The sequence below is a fragment of the Nicotiana tomentosiformis genome, chromosome 6, assembly GCF_000390325.3.
Source record: "Nicotiana tomentosiformis chromosome 6, ASM39032v3, whole genome shotgun sequence".
NCBI lineage: Eukaryota > Viridiplantae > Streptophyta > Magnoliopsida > Solanales > Solanaceae > Nicotiana > Nicotiana tomentosiformis.
In genome coordinates this window covers 123,533,323-123,558,825 of record NC_090817.1, presented here as the reverse complement: position 1 = coordinate 123,558,825, position 25,503 = coordinate 123,533,323, and the positions used below count along the sequence as shown (strand labels likewise).

Below are 25,503 nucleotides of genomic sequence, written 5' to 3'. Positions count from 1 at the left end.
CCTTAGAAATAATAAAATCTCAATTCATACATCACAAACTCAAATCCGCACTCATCTCAAGTGACCTTATTTCACGAGACCATGGTATTTCAAAACCCACTAATTATCTCATATCCCTTCTTGTGCGCACTTTTTACATCTTCAATTGGTACACACATTCTGATACTTCTTTTATGAATCCGAAGTTATTTTCTTTCATTTCTCTATTGCTACACCACAACCTAAAGATAACGCAGAGTACTCCAAGCCCCATTTCATAATCTGCTGTAAAAGCTCGATACTCAACCATACTACAGACTCGAAATCCTTAGACATCGCACTTTAAATTTTTGAACCCGCTAAGACCGTTATTGAGAGTCACTTGTTCTGACTTTCTCCCAAACATGATCAACTACAAGGCCTTGCTAGCACATGGACACTTTCTCAAGGAAACACCCGACTGTCTCATTTTCCATGTGCATTACATCTACACAAAGCATAAACTCTGAGTCTTCCAAAAATATGAATATGAATCGATAAGGCCAAATATGGCACACATTCCCCAAATCCTTTGCTCAAATTACCACTGATGTTTTCTTACCTTAGTTGCAATGACCCACCAGTACACCAATAACTAGGAACCTAACAAATAGACAACCATGAAATCCAATTGTAGATGGTGGGGCTCTCCCACTTAGCTTGAAGCAACAATTACATAACTCTAGAATCCACCGAGATTCTTTCTTCATTGTTGACATGATCCTGCACACGCAACTTGCCAAATTTCTCGAAATATTTCTATTAACCTTTAATAAACACTCTGAACCACTAGCCACATTTACATATTAAATCTCTTACCGGGTAGCTAGTAGAATTCTTTGCAGAGGCTTCGTCAACACCACGCGGCCGCTAACCTGCTCACAGGAGATAACCCACATGTGGAAATTACATGCTGACATATTCCAACGTCACTGCACTGGGTGAAATTACTACAAAATCAGTAGATCATCGTGAGTCCAGGCTCATTCACCAGCTGCACCAGTCCGTTCACTCTTCATGGACGTCAACTAGAGATGCGACAATACCTTCCAATCCAAAGTCATGTTGTATCCTTCTTCATATCAAGAAACTCACTCTTGTTGTGTCCAATCTTCCTCAATATAGCAGCAAATATTACAACTTAAGTCCGTAGACCTAGTCATTTACTGCCCTGACACATAGACAAGCATTCTACCATTTCATAAACACTATGCGATAACAACGCATGAATCGTCATAACAATCAATGCCAAATCTCAAAACCTTAGGTAGTACTAATACTTAATTTGAAATGACAGAGCGGCCTTTCGCAAGGCGACGATAATAGCCCAATTAATTACACATGGAGAAGCATCATGTACTACATCTGTAGTACCATTAAAAATTTCCTCGATCCCCAATTTATAACAAGTACTTCACATCACATAAAATTACCCATTTTAGAATTTTTTTTGAAATAAAAATTTCTTCAATGAAATTGTAAAGATAAAACTCATAGAGTAAATGATAAATGTTTTTAGCAACTAAATTTCTAAACAATTCACAACCATTCCCAAAACCCGGTGTCACAAGTGCATGAGCGTTTACTAGGGAATTAAAAATAAAATACAGCATCTGTCCAGAATACAAATTAGACAGGAAAAATAAAATAACACTGAAGGAGACTCTGTTAGCTGTGGATCGTAATATAGAATGCAGCTCACCTATGTCCCCACAATTATTAACCACACCTCTATGCCCACAAGGCCGCTATACATATATGTACTTGTATAATAAAATGTGCAGCAAGTGCAGTATGAGTAGGAAAACAACGTGTACCCCGTAAGTAGCAAGCCTAATCTCGCAGTGGTAGAGACTAGATAGCCGACTTTGACACTCACTATGGGTCAATAATAATAATTGGAATAAATTATAATTATTCAAATCAGCATAGTTCACAGAGTTAACAATAATTTTATTCAATTAGCAGAAATAATAAAAATCCTTCAAATGCAACAATTTTCCAATTTATTAATTAAATCATGCAATTTCAATAAAACTTCCAATTTATCAAATAGCTTTACCATCTGCAATTCAATTTCAATAAATTTTCAATTTATCAATTAAATCTCATTTACAAGAATAACAATTAATTCCTTAACAAGCAAGAATAATAATATATTAAATTCCAAGGATTTTCTAATTTATCAATTAGCTTCGCAAGCTGAAATAAAGTATTAAAGTAACATGTAATTATTATTATTAAGCACGATTTCTGCCGAGGACGTACGACCCGATCTACAGTGTCGTGTACACTATCGAGAGACGTGCGACGCGATCCATAGATGCATCTATCCTGCCGAGGCGTTCGGCCTGTTCCACAAGAAAGGAGGACATTTTCTTATGTACCTCCGGAAGGAGAGTATATTTATTATGAGATAAATTCGGGAGGAAGAACGATTTCTCTTAAAAATTAAATAATTTAAACAGAAAATCAAATATATGAGATTTTCATCCTTTAATACGTTATCTTACAATTCACAATATATATATATATATATATATATATATATATATATATATATATATATATATATATATATATATATATATATATATATCAAATAATATTAATTAAACAAGGAATGCAATTTACACAAGAAATTCATGCTTTGAGTCCTAAACTACCCGGACTTTAGCATTAATAGTAGCTACGCGCGGACTCTCGTAACCTCGTGCGTACGTAGCCTCCGCAATTAGCAACAATTATTCAATTTAATCCCTATGGGATAATTTCCCCCCTCACAAGATTAGACAAGAGATTTACCTCGTCTTGCTCCAATTTAATCCACTAGAAGGCCTTTTCCAGGATTATCCAACTCTGTCTGGCTCGAATCTAGCCAAATTTAATTCGATACAATCACTAAAAATTATATGAATCAATTCTATAAGAAAATACTATATTTTCAATAAAAATTCCGAAATTATTAAAAATTCGCCCTTGATTTCAGACCTTAAACTCTCTGCCCAGTGATTTCTTCTACGCGATCGCAAACTTCCTCACGCGATCGCGTAGCGCAATATTTTTTCTGCCTTAACATTAACCCTACGCGATCGCATCCAGTCCCACGCGATCGCGATGCACCAGGTTCTGACTCTACGCGATCGCATCCCTCTTCACGCGATAGCGTAGCACAAACGCATGGCCCAGCTTCCTCTCAAATTTCCCCTACGCGATCGCAAACAATGCCACGCGATCGCGATACACACACTGACTAATCCTACGCGATCGCGGACGTGACCACGCGATCGCAGTGAACAAATTCCCAGTTGCCCAAACTAACCCTACGTGATCGCAACCCTATTCACGTGATCGCGTAGAACAAATCCACCTCTGCCTAAATTACTCTACGTGATCGCAGACCAGCTTACGCGATCGCGTATAAGGATACCAGAAGAAAATACCAACAGTTATTAGTAGTGTTCCAAAGGCCAAAAGTGATCAGTTAGTCGTCCGAAACTCACCCGAGCCCCTCGGGATCTCGACCAATTATACAAACAAGTCCCAAAACCTCATACGAACTTAGTCGAACTCTCAAATCACCCCAAACAACGCTAAAATCATAAATCATCTCCCAATTCAAGCTTAATGAAACTTAAGATTTCCAACTTCTACATTATGTACCGAAACCTATCAATTCAAGTCCGATTGACCTCAAATTTTGCACACAAGTCATAAATGACATAACAGAGCTATAAAAATTTTCGGAACTGGATTCTGACCCCGATATCAAAAAGTCAACTCCCCGGTCAAACTTTCAAACTTAAATTCTTGTTTTAGCCATTTCAAGCCTAATTTAACTACGGACTTCCAAATAAAATTCTAAAAATGCTCCTAATTCCAAAATCACCATACGGAGCTATTGGAATCGTCAAATCCCAGTTTCGGGGTCGTTGTTTCAAAATATTGACCGAAGTCAAACTTGGACTTTTAAGGTTGATTTAAGGAACCAAGTGTTCCGATTTCAACCCGAACACTTCCAAATTCTGAACCAATTATCCCCGCAAGTCATAAATCAATAAAAGCACATTCGGGGAGTTTTATTTTAGGGAATGGGGTTCTAAAAGTTAGAATGACTGGTTGGGTCATTACAGCAGAGGAGTGTGCGGACCTTATAATTTTGTGTGCGGCCGCACTCAGGAACTCTCAGATTCGATGGTCCAACTTCGGAAGCTTATATCTTTTGATCCACAAGGAAGTGTGAGATGACTAAATTTGTAGCCCTTCGTGTCTAGTTTTCAGAAAGGTAAAGAAGTCATGATCTGGACATCTGTAGAGAATGTTATGGCCAAAATACTAAATTCTGGCAGTGCAGTTCCAAGAGAGTGCGGCCGCACCATTTTTCTGTGACCGTAGGAGCTGGGGATGTGCGACCGCACCATTTTTGTGCGGACCACACATTGGAAGTTTAGTTCAGAGGATGTACTAAATATCTGAGGTTTAGGTTATTATTTCATTTTTGGACTTTGGGAGCTCGGTTTAAGACGATATTTCGTGGGTTTTTCAAGAAATTCATCGGGGTAAGCGATTCTAACTCGGATTTTGTTAATATACATGAATATATCACTAATTTCATCATTTAATTAGTACTTTGAGATGGAAATTTGGGAAAAATTATAGAAAATTCATAAACCACAAATTTAAGATTTGAAGGTCGATTTGTTATTGGAATTCGATAAAATTAGTATGGTTGAACTCGTATCGGAATGGGTATTCGGATTGCGTGAAAATTTTGTCGGGTTTCGAGAAACGGGCCCCACGTTGACTTTTGTTGACTTTTTAGTATAAATTTTTAAGTCAACGTTTTATTATCCGGAATTATTTTTGATGAATTTTAATGAAGTGATACAACTGATTTGAATAGATTTGAGCGGTCCGAAGGTCAATTCAAGCAAGAAGGCGATTTTGTAATACCAGCATAACTTCAAAAAGGTAAGTATCTTGCCTAACCTCGAGTGGGGGAATTACCCCTTAGACATTGAGTCTTATGTGGAAATTTTATAATTGAAAACCATATATGCGAGGTGACGAGTACGTACTTGGTTTATATGTGCAAATTATATCTGTTGAAATTCGTAGCCGCCCTTAAGTATTAAGTTGGAAAATCGTTGTAACTTATTAAATCCCTTAATTGTCATGACTCATTCCTTGTTTGCCAATGTTGTTTTTATATGATAATTTGGTGTGATTGCCACTTGACTTTTATGTGAACTCTGTGTTTGTTTGAGTTGCCATTTTTATGAAAAATTTAGTTAATAAGATGAATAAATCTATTTATTTCCTGAAGTTGTGATTTAAAAGAGGTGTTGTTCCTTGATGAATTACTTCTCAGTTCACGTTGTTGAAAATTTGGTATTGAATTATAAAGGCCGTAAATCATATTGAGGCAAAGTGTCAAATTGTAAAATGTTATTCGGTTGAGTTGTTCACTCTCGAACATTTTGTTAAGATGTTTTGCGAATTATGATCGAGTCGTGGCTCCTTATTGTGGAAAAATAATGTGTTGATTTCTGTGGCAAGTTGTAATATTTGAGCACTTGATGTGCAATTTGTGATATGTTGTAAGATTTGAGTACTTGACATGAAATTTGTGATATGTTGTAATATTTGAGCACTTGATATGTAATTTGTGATATGTTGTGATATGTGAGCACTTGAGGTGCAAGTTGTATTATGTTGTGATATTTGGGCACTTGAGGTGCGATTTGTGAAATATTATGATATTGATACGCATGTGGTGAGATAAGGGTGGCTTGAAACACGTGGCTAGTAAAGGAACTACTAGAAGTCATGTGGTGATATAAAGTTAGGGTGTTGAAACGCATGCGGTGAGATAAGGGTGGCCTTAAATGCGTGGCTAGTAGGGGAACTATTAGAAGTCATGCGGTGTGATAAGGGTGGCTAAAACACGGGATGCTATTTCGGATAAAAATGATTTCTTTAAAATTAAATGTGAAGGCTCACGCGGTGATATAAGAAAATGAGATATTGTGAATTTAATTATGATTTGGGACTTCGAGGCGGTACCTCGGGAGTGCCCTGTTGATATTTCATTATTTATGTTCTTGTCTTGGGTGATTTTATTTCATTTAATGTGTAAATGCTTGTCTTCTTCCATGATGTACTAGTTGACTTTATTATTATTTGTTTTGTGCTCCTATTTATATTGTGTTGGCTTTGGCTTTATAGCACGTGACTCTGAAGAAGTATATTTCTATTTTTTCTTACCGATGTTCGATGTTTGAGTTGATTTAAATAAAATAAATTATTATGTTTTAAATTAAATAGTTTTACATCCAAATTAGTAGTTATCTGATGCTTTAATTTAAGTACAAATGTTATTTTCTTCACCCAAATGAATTCTAAAATAAATTCATTTCTTTGTTGATTTCTTATTTAATTTTTTAAAAAAAATTGTAAACTTACTTTATTGAAAATAAATTGACCCTGCGGATCTTATATACTTTTATTATGGACACGTGAGTTGTCCGTGAGGTGGTGATAGAATTATGGGCATGAGATGCCGCGAAAAATATGAAAGTGGGCTGAGACCCGTATTTTTTATGATTGTGAAATGAGGTGTCACATGGTGACTTTTACTTGAAAATATATTTATTGGAAAGTATTATATCCTGAAGATTTTTATTTGAAAAACATATAGGTGAAAGAATTTGTATTTGAAGGACTTGCTTAATTGGTTGATTTTGTTGTTATCATTGCTAGTTATTTTCCAGTATTATTTTCTATACTATATTGCACAGGTTAATAGACTAGTGAGTGTCTTGACTGTACCTCGTCTCTACTCCACTAAGGTTAGTCTTGATACTTACTGGGTACCGACCGTGGTATACTCATACTACACTTCTGCACATTTGTGTGCAGAGCCAGTATTGGAGATATCGGACCCGGACAGAGTTAGAGTGTGATCGCAAGGACTCAAGGTAGAGTTGCTTGGTCGTCACAGTCCCTTGGAGTCTGTTCATTTCATTGTACTGTTAATTTTTAATCAAAGAGTATTGTATATTTGGTCCTCGTGATCATTCTATGTAGTCAGTTAGAGTTTGTGACTCAGTACTACCAGTCTTGGGAGGTTGTATTTTCATATTTGTTCCGTTGTTAGTTTTGATTACTTATTAAATTCAAAAAAGAAATATAGCTTTAAAAATGTAAGTAAAATCGGCTTACCTAGTCTTAGAGACTAGGTGTCATCACGATGCCTGTCATGGGATTTTGGGTCGTGACAGTAAACTGTTAATTTAAGATAGGTAAATATCACTTTTATAAACTCTAGTTTTCATTGAATCAACATGTAACTCGGTTGGAGAGTTAATACAAGTAATCAAATAACTAGAGGCAAAACAACAGTAATCATCTATAATGAACTTATCCGATGTGGAAGAAGACCTATGTTAACATATAAATTCATTATATTACTGTAAAACATGATTGGAAAACATGGAAATTGAACCCTACCATCATTGTTTTCTTAAAAAAACAGAAAATAGAAAAATGACCAAAAACCCATCTAAACGACCCTGAATGCCCAAAACACGACGTACATCATGAGCAAAGCTGATGAGTATTGCTCACTAGGTCATTTTCGATGAACCCACCAAATTTGAGGTCAATCGGAGTTCGACAGAATTTCAGAATTCCAAACTCATGACCAATTTGTAGAATTCTGTTTTTAGCTTTTTTTAGGATTTTGATTATTTTGACTCGTTCAAATCACATAATATACTTATGTATGTTAATTCATGATTTCAGAACTCAAAATAATATTATTATTACAGTGTCATATGAAAACTATTTTCGAACAAAATTGTAAAAAAAAAAACATAATATTTTTCACTCGTTCAAAACGCCACTGTTCATAATTTCGTATATTAATCCATAATTTCAAAACTAATAGCATTCAAAACAACCATATTTTTATTAATAAAACACTGTGAATATGGACAAAAACGCAAGTAAAACAAATTGACAATATAACACCACTGTTTATGCATATATATATATATATATATATATATATATATATATATATATATATATATATATATATATATATATACACTAATCCATAATAACATAATTAATAGTATTTTGAAAACAATCACGTTTTTATTAAAAACAATACTGTTATTCAACAAAAACGCAATAAAATAAATTGTCATTAAATGTAACACCACTGTTTATGCATATGCATATTAATTCATAATTTCAGAATTAAAATACTAATAAAAGAAATCACGTTTTTGACATAGAATAATCATACCAAACATGTATCATTAAACAACACGTTTTAATATTACTCTATTCATGATGTATTACATTATCTAGTTAGAATTCAGGCATCAAATACATATAAACTAGACAATGATACAATTACGAGATTAAAAATCACTAACCTCTTGAAATCGTTGGACAGGTCCTCCACAGAGCAAGAATCCAGGGCTGCAGTCTTCTGCTATGGTCCTAATGAGATCTTGGACGAAATTGCTTTGAGTATTCAAGAACAATACAACTCTAAATGCCACACCCCAATTTCACTTATAGGTCGTGATGGCCCCAGACACCGTTGTCGGACAAGCCAACAATAAATACTAAATAAATTCTCATTTTAATATTTTTGAAGTCATAGTTGTTCCCCTCAATTAAATAGCAGAAAATGACATTTACCAAATACGTACTAATATCTTTAAAATTTTCCAATACATTGCAACCCATAATCATCCCAAAACCCGGTGTCACAAGTGCATGAGCATTTACTAGGGAATTAAAATAAAATACAGCATCTGTCTAGAATACAAATTAGACAGAAAAATATAATAACTCTGAAGGAGGCTCTGTTAGCTGCGGATCGTAATATAGAATGCAGCTCACCTATGTCCCCATAATTATTAACCACACCTCTGCGCCCACAAGGCCGCTATACATATATGTACTTGCACAATAAAATGTGCAGCAAGTGCAGTATGAGTACGAAAACAACGTGTACCCAGTAAATATCAAGCCTAATCTCGAAGAGGTAGAGACGAGATGGTTGACTATGACACTCACTATGGGTCAATAATATTAAATAATCATGAAAGTAGAAATATTTATATCAACATGATTCACAGAGTTAACAATAATTTTATTGAACCAGTATAAGTAATTAAATTCCTTCAATTCCAATAATTCTCAATATATTAATTAAATTCCTTCAATTCAAATAATTTCTAATCTATTAATTAAATCCTTCAATTTTAATAAAAAAATCCAATTTATCAAATAGCTTTACAAGCTGCAATTCAATTTCAATAAATTTCAAATAGCTTTACAAGCTGCAATTCAATTTCAATAAATTTTTAATTTATCAAATAGCTTTACAAGTTGTAATAAACTGTCCAAGTATCGTGTAATTATTATTATTATTAAGCACGATTTCTGCCGAGGTCGTACGGCCTGATCCAGAGTTTCGTGTACACTGCCGAGGGACATGTGGCACGGTCCATAGATGCATCTATCCTGCCGAGGCGTTCGGCCTGATCCACAAGAAAGGAGGATATTTTCTTACGTACCTCCAGAATAAGAGTATTTATTGTAAAATTTATTCGAGAGGATAACAATTTATTTCAACAATTAATTAATCTAAACAAAAATTAAGCATATGAAAATTTCATATTTTTCTACTTTTCATAACGATTCACAATATATACATCAAATATTTTAATTAATAAAGAATACAATTCAAACAAGTAATTCATGCTTTGAGTCTTAAACTACCCGGACTTTAGCATTAATAGTAGCTACACACGGACTCTCGTCACCTCGTGCGTACGTAGACCCCGCAATTAGCAATAATTATTCAATTTAAACCCTATGGGGTAATTTTCCCCTCACAAGATTAGACAGGAGACTTACCTCGTCTTGCTCCAATTTAATCCACTATAAGGCCTTTTCCACGATTATCCCACTCCCTCTGGCTCGAATCTAGCCAAAATAATTTGATACAATCACTAAATATTATAGAAATCAATTCAATAAAACAATACTACATTTTAAAGAAAAATCCCAAAATTAATTAAAAATTCGTCCGCGGGGCCCACATCTCGGAATCCGGCGAAACTTATGAAATCCGGCAACCCATTCAATTACGAGTCCAACCATACCAGTTTCACTCAAATTCGACTCCGAATCGATACCGAAATCTCAAAAATTCGTTTCTATGAGATTTCTAAAATCTTCCAAATCTCAATCTCAAAACACTAATTAAATGGTGAAAACAGTGATATATTTATGTTTATAGACCAAAACCAAGATAGAATCACTTACCCCAATGTCTTTTCCTTGAAAATATATCAAAAATCGCCTCTGCTCAAACTCCAATTTGTTAAAAATAGCGAATAGGACGAATGCCCTCTTTTATAATTCTGCCCAGGCAGCCCTCGATCCACAGCCTAGATCCTCAGCCTCGATCCACAACCTCGATCCTCAGCCTCGATCTACAACCTCGATCCACAGCCTCGATCCTCAGCCTCGATCCTCAGCCTCGATCCACAGCCTCGATCTACAGCCTCAATCCTCAGCCTCGATCCTCAGCCTCGATCCACAGCCTCGATCCTTAGCCTCGATCCACAGCCTCGATCCTTAGCCTCTATCCTCAGCCTCAATCCACAACCTCGATCCTCAGCCTCGATCCACAACCTCGATCTTGGGCCTCGATTTTGGGCCAGAATTTCCAGTAGAAAGGAAAATATTGCAGCAGCTGTTTTAAGTCTAACTTTTGATCCGTTTTCCATCCGAAACTCACCCGAGGCCCTCGGGACCTCAACCAAATATACCAACAAGTCCTAAAACATCATACGAACTTATTTGAAACCTCAAATCACATAAAACGACGCTAAAACCACGAATTATACTTCCATTCAAGCTTAATGAAACTTAAAATTTCCAACTTCTACATTCGATGTCGAAACCTATCAAATCAATTCCGATTGACCTCAAATTTTACACACAGGTCATAAATGACATAACAGAGCTATAAAAATTTTCGGAACTGGATTCCGACTCCGGTATCGAAAAGTCAACTCCTCGGTCAAACTTCCAAACTTAAATTTTTGTTTTTAGCCATTTCAAGCCTAATATAACTATGAACTTCCAAATAAAATTCCGAACACGCTCCTAAGTCCAAAATCACCATACGGAGCTGTTGGAATCATCAAAATTCTATTCCGGAGTTGTTTTCATATAATTAGACATCTGGATACTATTTGAACTTAAACTTTTAATTTTTTATCAAAATTTCATATCTCGGGCTAGGGACCTCAGAATTTAATTCCGGGCATACGCCCAAGTCCCAAATCACGATACGGACCTACAGAAACTGTCAAAACAGTAACCCGAGTCCGTTTACTCAAAAATATTGACCAAAGTCAAATTTGACATTTTAAAGCCAACTTAAGGAACCAAGTGTTCCGATTTCAACCCAAACAGTTCCAAATCCCGAACCAACCATCCCACAAGTCATAAATCATTTAAAGCACATACGGAAAGTTTTATTTAGGGTAACGGGGTTCGAAAAGTCAAAATGACTGGTTGGGTCGTTACACTAAAAGTGAGTTATTGGGTAAAAAATGTTTTTCTTATGTATACTCGTTTTTCAGCCAAAAAGGTCTCCAAAACGTGTAGGTTTCTGCTTGTGCAAGTAGAATCCTACTCTAACTCTACCAAATGACTTTTCTCCCAAGTCACTTTTTATCCAAGTCAGTCCAGGTTTTTACTAGGTATATCAGGGACCACATAAATAATAAGAGGTTACTAATTATAGTATTAATTCTTAATTTTGCATGAATTAATTCCTACTATAATTAATTGCAGTTTATTCCACTAAAAACATGCAATTGAACTTCTCAATATGAATTTCGAAAATTCACTAATACTTATTTTAACTCCCCGTGTTAAGATCCCAAATGCCAGTCAATTAAATTAAATCACTGACAATTTAATTTAATCAACTAATTGAATCCTTTATAATTCCGCTTAAACTATTTCATGTGACGGATACAAAATTCACCGGTCGGGTTTTCACATGAAAACTTATATGCTTACATAAAGGGTATCATCAAACTCAAAAACGAATCATGGATTCTATCAACTAATTATTATTTTACAAATGTTATTCGTTATTGTCCAATCTACCAGGCATACACTAACTCTGAATAGAATTGTACCTTTTGATAAATCGAAATAATAAACAAATCACATTGATCATAATAATTATATCAAGATTAGGAGTATAAGCTCATTCAATGAATTAGAGAAAATATTATATATATATTCAGTACAAAAATATTTTTTCTCTACTTGGTCTGTTCAATATACATTAAGCATACTAGCATAAGAAGTCGGAGTAAAACCACTCCCATAATCAAGACAAATTATACTATAATCTTGTGCTATAATCATCAAGATATTTTTCCCAATAATATCTTCGATTGTGAACATAGTTTATTAATTACGAGAACCGACAATTTAATTTTCTGTGCATGAGCTAAGACTCCATACACTAATTGTCTACTACATAACTAAAGGAAACACATGTAACAAATGATCTATTTAAAATAGTACTATAAATTAAATACATAATTATTCCATAAATAATAAATACAATATTATGTCTAAACCGCATGGTTAATAGTATATCCCTAACATATAAAATTTTGAGATGAAAGCTATTGAACTCTGTCGAATCTATATCTTAAAGCCTATATCTTTCCCTCGGTGTGAAGCGATACAAAGCCTATCCAATACCACGTGAAGTTATGGGTGTCTAAAAGTGACTAAAAAATTGTATTTTTTTTATAAATATATTATATTATGGATGTTCATTTAGTACTCCGTTATAAATAAGCTTCCTGAAGAAGCTTATCCATATGAGACTCTACCGTAAATATGTTTATCTATTTAGTACTCCATTGGAAATAAGCCTCCAGAAGAAGCTTATCCTTTCGGTACTCCGTTGTGGATAAATATTACCCAAAGTAGAAGATTATCTATATCTGGCACAACAACTTAGAGTAGCAGCTTACAAGAAGCTTGCAGCAGCAGCTTACACAACAGCTTACACAGCAGCTTACATAGCAGCTTCCTTTCTTCTATAAATAGAAGAGAATTCAGTTCATTATGTACATAAGTTTAAAGATTAAATAATAGATCGGTTTCTCTCTATACTTGTCTTTACTTTACTGTCTTTATTTTATAACACTTTATCGGCACAAGACTCTGCCATCTCGAGAAAATACTTTGAAAGTATCAGAGGTACAAACTTTTTTGTTCTAAATAATGTCAAATCTTTCTAAACTTGAGTTTGTAGCCCTGGATATATCGGGCAAAAGCTACATATTTTGGGTGCTTGATGCCGAAATTCATCTTGATGCGACGGGTCTGGAAGACACCATCAAAGATAAAAATCAGGCATCAAACCAAGACAGTGCCAAAGCAATGATATTCCTACGCCATCACTTTGATGAGGGCCTGAAAATAGAATATCTTACTATTAAAGATCCGGTCATACTGTGGAATAATTTGAAAGATAGATATGACCACCTGAAGATGGTCGTTCTTCCACAGGCACATTATGATTGGACTCATCTAAGGCTACAAGATTTTAAATCTATCAATGAGTATAATTCTGTTATGTTCAGAATTATTTCCCAATTGAAACTATGTGGTGATAATATTACTGATCATGATATGTTGGAGAAAACTTTCACCACTTTTCATGCCTCGAATATGCTCCTGCAGCAGCAATATCGAGAGATGGGAATCAAAAAGTATTCTGAACTTATCTCACATCTTCTTGTAGCCGAGCAACATAATGGGCTATTAATGAAAAACCGTTAAAGCCGACCTACTGGTTCTTGTCCATTCCCTGAAGTGAATAAGACGAACTTCCACCAAGCTAAGCGTGGAAGAGGACGTGTCCCCAGTCGTGGTCATGGTTGTGGTTGGGGAGGAAACTCTAATCGTGGTAATAACAATACACCAAAGAACCCTCCTCACCACCAGCAGTGGAAAAGGAAGGAACAAAAGCATGAAGCGGTACAAACAGCAAAGCCCGAAAATGCATGATATAGATGTGGAGGAAAAGGGCACTGGTCACGTACATGTCGTATGCCAAAGCACATGGTAGAGATGTATCAAGCCTCCCTGAAGAAGACAGAGAAAAATGCTGAAGCAAATTTTATTTCTGAAGATAATTTAGACTTCATGCATTTGGATGTAGCTGATTATTTTGCACTCCCTAAAGGAGAAACAAGTCATGTGATCGGTAGTGAATCTGTAAAAATATAAATATTTTAATTTTTTTTATTTGTAGTAGATAGTATGGTTATGTAATTGTTGTGCATAAATAAAAGTTATGCTTTAAAAATGATGTTTGCTATCAAATTTATTTTGTTTATATCATTTTGAAGAATATGGATAATCCTCAAATTGTGTTTGGATCAAAGACCAATCATGAAGATATTTGTGTAATTGATAGTGGAACAACTCATGCCATATTCAAAGATCACAAATACTTTTCTTATTTGCATAAGGAAAAAGCAAATGTTTCTACAATTTCTGGTAATATAAGTTTGATTGAAGGCTCCGGAAGAGATACTGTATTTCTGCCTAAGGGAACAAAACTCATTATCAACAATGCATTATTCTCCTCCAACTCCCGAAGAAACTTGTTGAGTTTTATAGATATCCGCCGAAATGGATACATGTTGAGACAATAGATGAAATGAACGTGGAATATTGTAATGACCCGGCCGGTAATTTTGAGAGTAATAGCCCTGATCCCCTATTAACTACTTTTCCCATATCTATTTCTACTATTGTGACTTGCCGGGATGATTGGTTTTGAGTTTCGGAGTGTTTTGGGACACTTAGTCCCTAAATGAGCGCTTAAACCTTAGAATTTGGACCGTAATCGAAACAGTGTGAAGACGACTCCAGAATGGAATTCTATCGGTTCTGTTAGCTCCGTTAGGTGATTTTGGGTTTAGGGGCGTGTCCAGATTGTGTTTTGGAGGTCCGTAGCTCATTTAGGCTTGAAATGGCGAAAGTAAAATTTTTGGAGTTTTGGGCCGGTACTGGAAATTTTGATATCGGGGTCGGAATCCGATTCCGAAAGTTAGAATAGGTCCGTAATATCGAATATTACTTGCGTGCAAAATTTGGGGTTTCGGCATCAGTTGTAGAATTTTGAAGTTTCAAGTTCTTTAAGTTTGAATTGGAAGGTGATTCATGATTTTAGCATTTTTTGATGTGATTTGAGAGCTCGACTAAGTTCGTATGGTATTTTAGGACTTGTTGGTATGTTTGGTTAAGGTCCCGGGGGCCTCGGGTGAGTTTCGGATGCTTAACGGATCACTTTTGGACTTTGGAAGATAGCATATTTCTGGTGTTCTGTTGCAGGCATTTTCTTCATCGTGTTCGCGAGGGAGTCCTTGCATTCGCGTAAGGTATCTGAGAAGGGCAGCTGAATTACTCTTCACGTCCGCGATGTTGCTCTCGCATTCGTAAAGGTGTGGAACCTCGAAGATACGCATTCTCAACATGGTCCTCGTGTTCGCGAAGAAGAAACTGGAGGCAGGCGAGATTTCGTGCTTCGCGTTCGCAATGGAGATCCCGCGTTTGGGAAGGGTCAAGCTGAGTGGTCTTCGCGTTCGCGACATGTGCATCGCGTTCGCGATGGAGAATTTTTGGGCCGAAGTAAATTGTACTTCGCGAACCCGAGGGTGTGGCCGCGTTCGCGAAGAAGGACGCGTCTGGGCAGTATTAAAGTTCCAAAAACGGAGGTTATGCCATTTTTATCAAAAACTTAAGTTGGGAGCTCGGATTTTGGACGAGGGATTGAGGGATTTTCAGAGATATCGATTGGGTAACGATTTTTAACTCCTTTATGGTTATATTCCACTAATCTATGCTTGAATTCATCGTTAAATTTTGGATTTTGGGTGAAAATTGAGAAAATTTCTTAGACCAAAGTTTGGGGTTTTGATCGAGATTTTGGTATCGGATTTGAGCAATTTTGGTACGAGTAAACTCGTGAGTGAATGGGTGTTCATATTTTATGACTTTTACCTGATTCCGAGACGTGGGCCCCACGGGCAATTTTTGAGTTAATTTCGGAATTTTTGATAAAATGTTGATTTCATTAATTAGATGAGTCTATTATGGTTGTATTATGATATGTAATTGCTTTTGTCTAGATTTGGGTCATTCAGAGACGGATATTCGTGGGAAAGACATTGTGACCGATTGATTGAGCTTGGTTCGAGGTAAGTGGCTTATCTAACCTTGTGTTGGGGACTTTCCCCTTAGGATATTTCGATATTATTTGGTGTGTGGGCACCGTGTACGTGAGGTGATGAGTATGTACACAGGCTATTATTGCAAAAGAAAAATCATGTTTATCCTTTTTAAATCATAAATGGTTTCTCTTATTGAATTGCACTAATAATGTTTAATTGTTTAGTTTAGACTAGAAAAGCATGCTTACGTGTTTTAACTGCCTAATTGACATTCTGTGAGCCATGCTTAGTTAAATCCCTATTTTTCCTTATCTGTGATTAGTGTAAATTGTATATTTAAGACCATACTTGTCATTGTATCTTGCATTGCATATTTAAATTGGGACTACAGACGTATTTCGGGAGATCCCCCAGCACTCCATATTTACTTTGGGACTATGGACATATTCCAGGAGATCCCCCAGCATTGCATATTTACTTTGGGACTACGGACGTATTCCGGGAGATCCCCCTTGTACTGCATATTCATTCGGAACTACGGGACGGCATTCCGGGAGATTCCCCATTGTGTTTACTTTGTTCTGAGCCGAGGGCTCCTAAAACTGTTAAATTTTCGAGAATTTCCTTAACTATATTACCGTAAATTTTTACTTATGTCTTTTACTGTTTAATTTATTATATTTACTCTGGTAGGGTCTTGACCTGACCTCGTCACTACTCGACTGAGGTTAGGCTTGGCACTTATTGGGTACCATTGTGGTGTACTCATGCTACTCTCTGCACATGTTATTCATGTGCAAGTCTAGGTGCACCTTATCAGCCGCACTATCAGTGAGTCGGGACAGCTTTGGAGACTTCAAGCTATATCTGTCGCGTCCGCAGACCTCGGAGTCCCTTTCTACTCTTTCTCATGTCCATTATTTTCTATATCTTCCTTGTTAGATTCTGATGTATAGAGACACTAGATTTTTCCTTCTGTAGTTTGTGATTCACGATGTTTCGGGTTTTGGGGATTGTTGTGTATTGTTGAATAATTGGTTAAATTTATATTTTTATTTCATTATTCCGCAAAGTGTTAGGCTTACCTAGTTGTAAAGAGTAAGTGCCGTCACGACGTCACACGGAGGGAAAATTAGGTCGTGACAAATATCTTTGTATTACAAAGAATATTTCTGGCCAGAAATGTATTGTAGAAAAGTTACCAACTTTATCTTCTGGCTTATACTATTCAAAGATTAGTACAGTTGAAGCACACTCTATCGTAAACCGGAAGTTTACTGATTCAAATACTTTTATGCTTTGGCATGGCCGTTTGGGCCATCTTGGATCAATAATGATGAGACGAATTACTGAAAATTCGAGTGGGCATCCATTAAAGAACCTGAAGATTCTTACAAATGATGAATTTTCTTGTGATGCTTGTTATCAAGGCAAAATGATCACTAGACCATCACCAATGAAGGCTGGCATTGAGTCCTCTGCCTTTTTAGAACGTATACATGGGGATATATGTGGACCTATTCACCCACCAAGTGGACTGTTTAGATATTTTATGGTCCTAATATATGCACCTTCAAGATGGTCTCATGTGTGCCTACTATCATCTCGCAACCTGGCGTTTGCAAAGTTATTAGCCCAAATAATTCGATTAAGGGCACAATTCCCAGATTATCCTATAAAGGCTATTCGCCTTGATAATGCTGGAGAATTCTCATCTCAAGCTTTTGATAATTATTGTCTATCAGTTGGGATAAAAGTTGAACATCCTGTAGCTTATGTTCATACTCAAAATGGCATTGCAGAGTCATTTATTAAACGATTGCAATTGATAGCAAGACCACTACTTATGAAAACAAAATTGTCCATTACTGTTTGGGGCCATGCTATCTTGCACGCAACATCACTTATCCGTCTCAGACCGACACATTATAATAAATATTCTCCGTCACAATTAGTTTTTGGTCATGAACCAAATATTGCCCATCTACGAATTTTTGGATGTGCTGTATATGTGCCAGTAGCACCACCACATCGCAATAAGATGGTCCCCCAAAGAAGGTTAGGAATATATATTGGGTTTGAATCACCCTCTATTATTCGCTATCTTGAACCATTGATGGGAGATTTATTTACTGCTCGATTTGCAGATTGTCGATTTGATGAAATAAATTTCCCACAATTAGGGGGAGAGAAAAAGGAAATCAAAAGAGAAATTGTGTGGAAAGTTTCATCATTATCTCACTTTGATCCACGTACCCCTATATGTAATCAGGAGGTCCAGAAGATCATCCATTTACAAAATATAGCAAATCAAATACCAGACGCATTTACTGATTTGAAAAGGATAACTAAGTCACATATCCCTGCAGAGAATGTTCCTATACGAATTGATGTTCCAGCAGGACCATCTACTAGCATGAGAGCTAGTGAACCTAAAGCACGCCTGAAGCGTGGTAGACCTTTGGGTTCTAAGGATCGAAATCCTAGAAAAAGAAAATCGACAAATGATCAAAATGATATTATGAAGGGATCTCCTGAAGAGACCCAAGATCTGATTAGTTCTGAGATTCCTAAAGAAGTCAATGAACCCGGGACTCAAGTGAGTGAGGAACTTTTAATAAGTTCTACTGGTGATGAGATTAATTTAAATCGATCTGAAATAGTGGTGGATAATATTTTTGCATATAATGTTGCACTTAACATTATGAAAGATAGTGAGAATCTTGAACCCCGATCTGTCGAAGAATGTCGACAAAGATCTGATTGGCCAGAATGGCAAGAGTCAATCCAATTGGAATTGAAGTCACTTGCTAAAAGAGAGGTCTTTGGACCAATAGTCCAAACACCTGCTGGTATAAAGCCAGTTGGTCATAAATGGGTTTTTGTGCGAAAAATGAATGATAAAAATGAAGTTGAAAGATACACGGCTCGCCTTGTTGCACAAGGATTCTCACAACGACCTGGAGTCGATTATGAAGAAACATATTCACCAGTTATGGATGCCATAACATTTCGATATCTCATCAGTTTAGCCTTACGTGAAAGGCTTGAAATACATCTAATGGATGTGGTTACAGCTTATCTGTATGGGTCACTTGATAATGAGATTTACATGAAAATTCCTGAAGGATTTAAAATGCCTGAAGCATATTCAAAATCTCGGGAAATGTACTCAATCAGATTACAAAGAACTTTGTACGGTTTAAAACAATCTGGGCACATGTGGTATAATCGCCTCAGTGAATATTTGCTGAAAGAGGGTTACATAAATGATGTTATTTGTCCATGTATTTTTATAAAGAAAATGGCTTTAGAATTTGTTATACTTGTTGTTTATGTTGATGACATAAATCTTGTTGGAACTCCAGAAGAGCTCCAAAAGGCAATTGAATATCTTAAGAAAGAATTTGAGATGAAAGATCTTGGAAAGACAAAACTTTGTCTTGGTCTGCAAATTGAACATTTAGCAGACGAGATCTTTATCCATCAATCTACCTATACATAAAGGGTATTAAAACGCTTTTACATGGACAAAGCACACCCATTGAGTATACCAATGGTTGTTCGATCACTTGAAGTGAATAAAGATTTGTTCCGACCTCCAGAAGAGGATGAGGAACTCCTTGGTCCCGAAGTACCCTATCTTAGTGCAATTGGTGCACTAATGTATATTGCTAATGCTACAAGGCCTGACATAGCATTTCTGTTAATTTACTAGCAAGATATAGTTCTTCTCCTACACGGAGACATTGGAACGGGATTAAGCATATATTGCGATATTTAAAGGGAACTCTTGATATGAGTTTGTTTTATGCTAACAAAGATAGTGCAGATCTTGTTGGTTATGCAGATGCAGGTTATTTATCTGATCCCCATAAAGCTAGATCTCAAACCGGGTACGTTTTTACATGTGGAGGTACTATCATATCATGGCGCTCCACAAAGCAATCTATTGTTGCTACTTCTTCAAATCATGCTGAAATAATAGCTATTCATGAAGCAAGTAGGGAATGCGTATGGTTGAGATCAATAATTCATTTTATTCGGGAAAAATATGGTTTGAAATGTGAGAAAAGACCCACAATTTTATACGAAGACAATGCTGCATGCATAGCCCAATTAAAGGGGGGATTTATAAAAGGAGATAGAACGAAGCACATTTCACCAAAATTATTCTACACACACGATCTTCAGAAAAATGGGTGACATTGATGTGCAACAAATCCGTTCAACTGACAATCCGGCAGATTTATTCACTAAATCTTTACCAACTTCAACTTTTGAGAAGATGGTATACAAGATTGGAATGCGGAGACTTAAATATTTGAAACAAGGTGTTCATCAGGGGGAGTAAAATATGCGATGTACTCTTTTTTCCTTACTAAGGTTTTTTCCCACAGGGTTTTCCTTATAAGGTTTTTAATGAGGTAGCTAGCAATGTGTATTAATAAATATGTGTACTCTTTTTCCTTCACTAGGATTGTTTTCCCACAAGGTTTTTTCCTAGTAAGGTTTTAATGAGGCACATTATCTTTTAATGAATATCCAAGGGGGAGTGTTATAAATATATTATATTGTGGATGTTCATTTAGTACTCCGTTATAAATAAGCTTCCTGAAGAAGCTTGTCCATATGAGACTCCGCCTTAATATGTTTATCTATTTAGTACTCCATTGAAAATAAGCCTCCTGAAGAAGCTTATCCTTTCGGTACTCCGTTATGGATAAATATTACCCATGGTAGAAGATTATTTATATCTGACACAACAACTTAGAGTACCAGCTTACACAGCAGCTTCCTTTCTTCTATAAATAGAAGAGAATTCAGTTCATTATGTACATAAGTTTGAAGATTGAATAATAGATTAGTTTCTCTCTATACTTGTCTTTACTTTACTGTCTTTATTTTATAACAGTTTTGACCAATTTGAAGTACTTAATTGTAAAATTGTGAAATTAGAGGTCTGGATTTGAAACGACGTCGTTGGTTCGGCAATTCTTCTCTCCTTTATCTTGTTGCATTCGTCGTCGTCCTCATAGTAACACTGCAATTTTTGAGAATGGCGAAAGGGAAGAAAGAGCTGCTAGCGTCAGCACCGTGGAGGGTAGAGGCAGAACAAGATGACAAATTCAAAGACGCAAGGCTCAAAGTCACAAGCCAACCAGGTCAAACGCCGACTATGCACGTCCCTGGTAAAAAATCCGTGAAATCCAATGTTAATGAAGCTGATGATTCTCTTGAAATTGACCCTGAACTTCGCTATAGCTTCCAACGTAACTTACAGGTCCTTCTCTCTCTCTCTCTCTCTCTCTCTCTCTCTCTCTCTCTCTCTCTCTCTCTCTCTCTCTCTCTCTCTCTCTGTTTTATGTAATAGGTTACGGCCAGTGTAATTTATGTAGCCGACCCTAAGCTTATAGATGAATTTGTAGAACTAATAGCAGCAAAATCAATGACCGGGACAAGTTATCCCAATGTTGACCACGGCATTTTCTATCGTGAAGACTAACAGCTTGTTTGGATGTTTGTTACCCATTGTATTGTATTGTATCGTATTGTTATTTTAAATACAATGTTTGTTTTGATTGTTACTTAAATTTTTTTTATATCATATTGTTAAATACGTCGTTACGTAACTACAAAAAGTGTCAATTTACGGAACGATGGATTTGGTGTGACGGCGTCCTTATCTTGATTTTCTCTCATCTTGCCCTTCTTTATTATTAAATATTCATATTTTATCCTTTACCCTACTTTTTTATACAATAATTCTAATCCGTATCCTATTTTTTTTAGTAATGTTGTAAGTTTATTCTTTATATTGTTGGTGTGCGACATAATGAAACGATGGCAAACGATACAACCTATCCAAATATTGTATTCATTAAACAATACAGTATAATACAATACAATACGATACAATATGGCACTTGACTTGGGTCTTCTGGTTAAAAGATAGAGAGCTGAATTGGGTTCCACAACCTAAAGTGGTCATATGTGTGAGATTAGCATACCTCAAATAGTTTCGCTTTGGTAAAGAAGGATTGCTAAATCGTTATGAGGTGGAGATGGTTTAAAGGTACTAACATTCATTTTGGTGAAGTTTTTTGTTTCTTATAGAGCATAGGCCTTAGCAACTTAGACCCATCAAACCAGTTCTTTTCTTGTCTTAGCTGTAGCATCAAAGTGTCTTTCAGTGTATTGCTTGTATCAGGGCAAGCAGTACATTTAGTAGATACTATATATTAGGGTAGATTTTGAGTAGTTCTATACAACGAGGAAACTTTTATTTGTTGTGGTTCAATTGCAATTCCATGTCCTTCCATGTAAGTGGAGAGACAGTAAGTTACTCTGTGTCAAAGTACTGAATTAGTTTCCAGTCTATAGTTTGAACTCGGGGTTTTTTCCTCATTATATTGTTTTTCTTCTGAACCATTTGAATTTAAAGGATCCGTCTGAGATCCATATTCCAAACACATTGAGATGAAGACAAAATATAATTGAAGCAACTTGAAAATACATGAAAAATAAAACGAAAGGAAGGGAAACTATAACAATAAAAGGAAAAGAAGAAGACACAAGGAAGAAGCTAAGGACGGCAATGATAATAGGCAGCTCCTCCATACATACCTATCTCAGCTCATTCCAATTAGCTTCAGCCACCTCTGTTCAGTACATATTGTGTGCTTTGCTCCTCCTTTGTCTCTCATCTTTTACTCTTCCAACCACCCTTGTGCTCTCCCTCCCACTCCTTCGAGCTCTTCTCCAATGCCCTCTATCCTCACATTTGCTACTTCCACAGTTCCACTCTCCCCTATCTCCTGACTGCTTCTTACAAATGCCTTGCTTGAACTATACATTTTAGCATTTTATCAAGCATTATCATGAGTCTCATTTGATAGTGCAAAAGTCCGTGCTCAATGGTTTTGTCCTGTGATCACCTAGTGCTTAAGTTCAGGATTTGACAAGGATACCCACTATGGTTTTGGTTGTCATGCATCAATGAATCATATGTTGAAAAATATCTTGCGCTTTTGGATGATAGCAATACAAGATTAGATCTAAGAGGTTCCAAATGGTCTCTCGGCGCCAAGAATCCTCGGAGTTGAAATTTTGGGCATATTTTCAAGCGATTACCTGAATCATTTGGTGTAGTCAAATGATCTAAGCTGAAAAACGATGAAAATGGAGAGCCAAAATAAATGGATGTGCAATGGAGGTTTGATTGAAGTATGAAGTGAAGGAACTGTGGCATATGGATGGCAAAGCTATGGAGCAGGTGTATGGTTGACAGAGAGAGGAAAAAGGAATTCTCGGGGAAGATAGCTAATTTTTATAAATGTAAAGTCAATATGGTAAAAAAATTGGTGCCATAAAATATGTATAACTATAGATGACAAAGTGCACGGTCCAGAGGTTTGATCTAGTGGTAAGATCACAATGTGTGATGTGTGGATTAGGCACACATCACGGATTAGAATCCTCTCGCAGACAAAAGCCTGGTATTTAAGTAGAGAAGCGTAGAGGGGCGGGCTCATTATCGATCGAGTTTCAAACCATGCGCCACTGATCCTCAGGGATTTCTCTTATCAAAAAGAAGAAGATCAAAAGATGACAATGTGCATAATCCAAACCTTCTTGATGATTGATTCTTCATCTATTTGTTTAAATCTTTTTACAGTAGATTTGCATTTTCAAAAACCAATTGCAGTCTAAATCTAAAGTTAAAGCTGCAGAGATTACAGTCCAAAGGGATCTCATATCTGATGCTAAGAAGTACAGGACAAAGGAAATTTGGAAAATTAAGTGGATGCTCCTTTTGATAATAGATGACTACCTTCAATATCAGTATCTACTATACTAAACAAAAAAGAATATCTGTATCTGTTGTACTCTTAAATTCTATTGAGCCTTTGATTTTTCTTATTTGGTTAAAAAATATTTATACGATTCTTTTACTTATTTGCAGTTTCTTCAACGTGTCTTCAGCATTGACACTGTTGTTAAACCTCTGCCTCCTGCAATGGCATATAATGTTGCTCGTAACTTAACTTTCTTCACGAGTATCTTTACGCAATTCTTTGGTAAGTCTATTTGTCAGTTGTATATTACTAATTTGTTTCAAGGGGAAAAGGGTCCTTCCTTTGTGGTGTCCCCTTGGGAGCTACTTTTGGCTAGTTGGTTATCGTGTTTTCACTGAACTGTTTGTTCTTCTCATGAAGACTCCTTCGTTTGCTTCTTTTGGGGTTTCTGTCATTGTATCTTTTTGTTTCGAGGTGGGGGATTATTTGGAGGTTTTTTTTTTTGTTGGTTTGCAAGTAAAACTTAGCTGGGCTTGAACTTTAGAGGTTTGGGTGTTAGGCTGGGCCTTAAAACAATTAGCAATATTTGTTTAGTTGTATATTTGCAAGCTGATGGCAGTTGCAAATGTTAAGGTGGGAATGTAGTCATGACAAGCAGAATCTTCTGCGATTTGGATAAAAGATGAAAGGAGAAAAAACCCTCTTTTTTTGGCCCCTCTAATAACTTTTAGCCATGTTTCATTTCCTTCATATTTATTTTTCCTTTAACTCAAAGATTTTCATTTTGGCAGATCCTGAAGGAATAGCAAATGCACAAAAATCTCTTGGCTTAGGACAGGAAGAAAAAGTTCGTAAGGTCCGTTAATGGACTTACTTAGTAACTGCAAGGAGTGTTGAGTTTTCTTTTTCCTTTGCTGTACCTCATATATTCTGGAGACTCGGGCAGTTTTGTACTCTATATGCATTTGCTGATAAATGACTAGTCATCTTAAAGTTCATTTAGTTCACCAGCACAAGTGCTAGTGAACTCCTATTTAGCTGAGACTTACGCGACTAGCCCCATTTAGTCTTTCCACATTTTGATATGAACTTCCGATACTAGGTGCCTAATTTAGCTAAAAACATGGGAGATCTCTTCTGAATGGTAATGTTCTTGATCTCTTTATCAACAATCTTTTCTAGGTAATTTCTTCTCATATGTCCAAGCTTTGATGGACAGAATTATTCGGTATCTGTGCTGGTGGGAGATAGCAGGTATTCTATGGTATTAGTCAAGGTGCGCGTAAGTGGATACCAGGGTTATTTGGAAAAAAAAAAGGAGATAGTACATGTTTTGACATTAGTAATATTTAATT

The 25,503-nt window shown here is 36.1% G+C and overlaps 1 protein-coding gene across 1 annotated transcript; it reads left to right on the top strand.

Annotated features, from left to right (window-relative positions):
- The first annotated feature begins 21,319 nt into the window (after positions 1–21,319).
- Positions 21,320–25,146, top strand: LOC104093048 (uncharacterized). The gene is made up of 3 exons (XM_009598766.4): positions 21,320–21,633; positions 24,316–24,430; positions 24,940–25,146. The coding sequence occupies exons 1-3, from the start codon at positions 21,409–21,411 to the stop codon at positions 25,011–25,013; spliced, it is 414 nt and encodes a 137-aa protein (XP_009597061.1). The 5' UTR covers positions 21,320–21,408; the 3' UTR covers positions 25,014–25,146.
- The last annotated feature ends 357 nt before the right edge of the window (positions 25,147–25,503 follow it).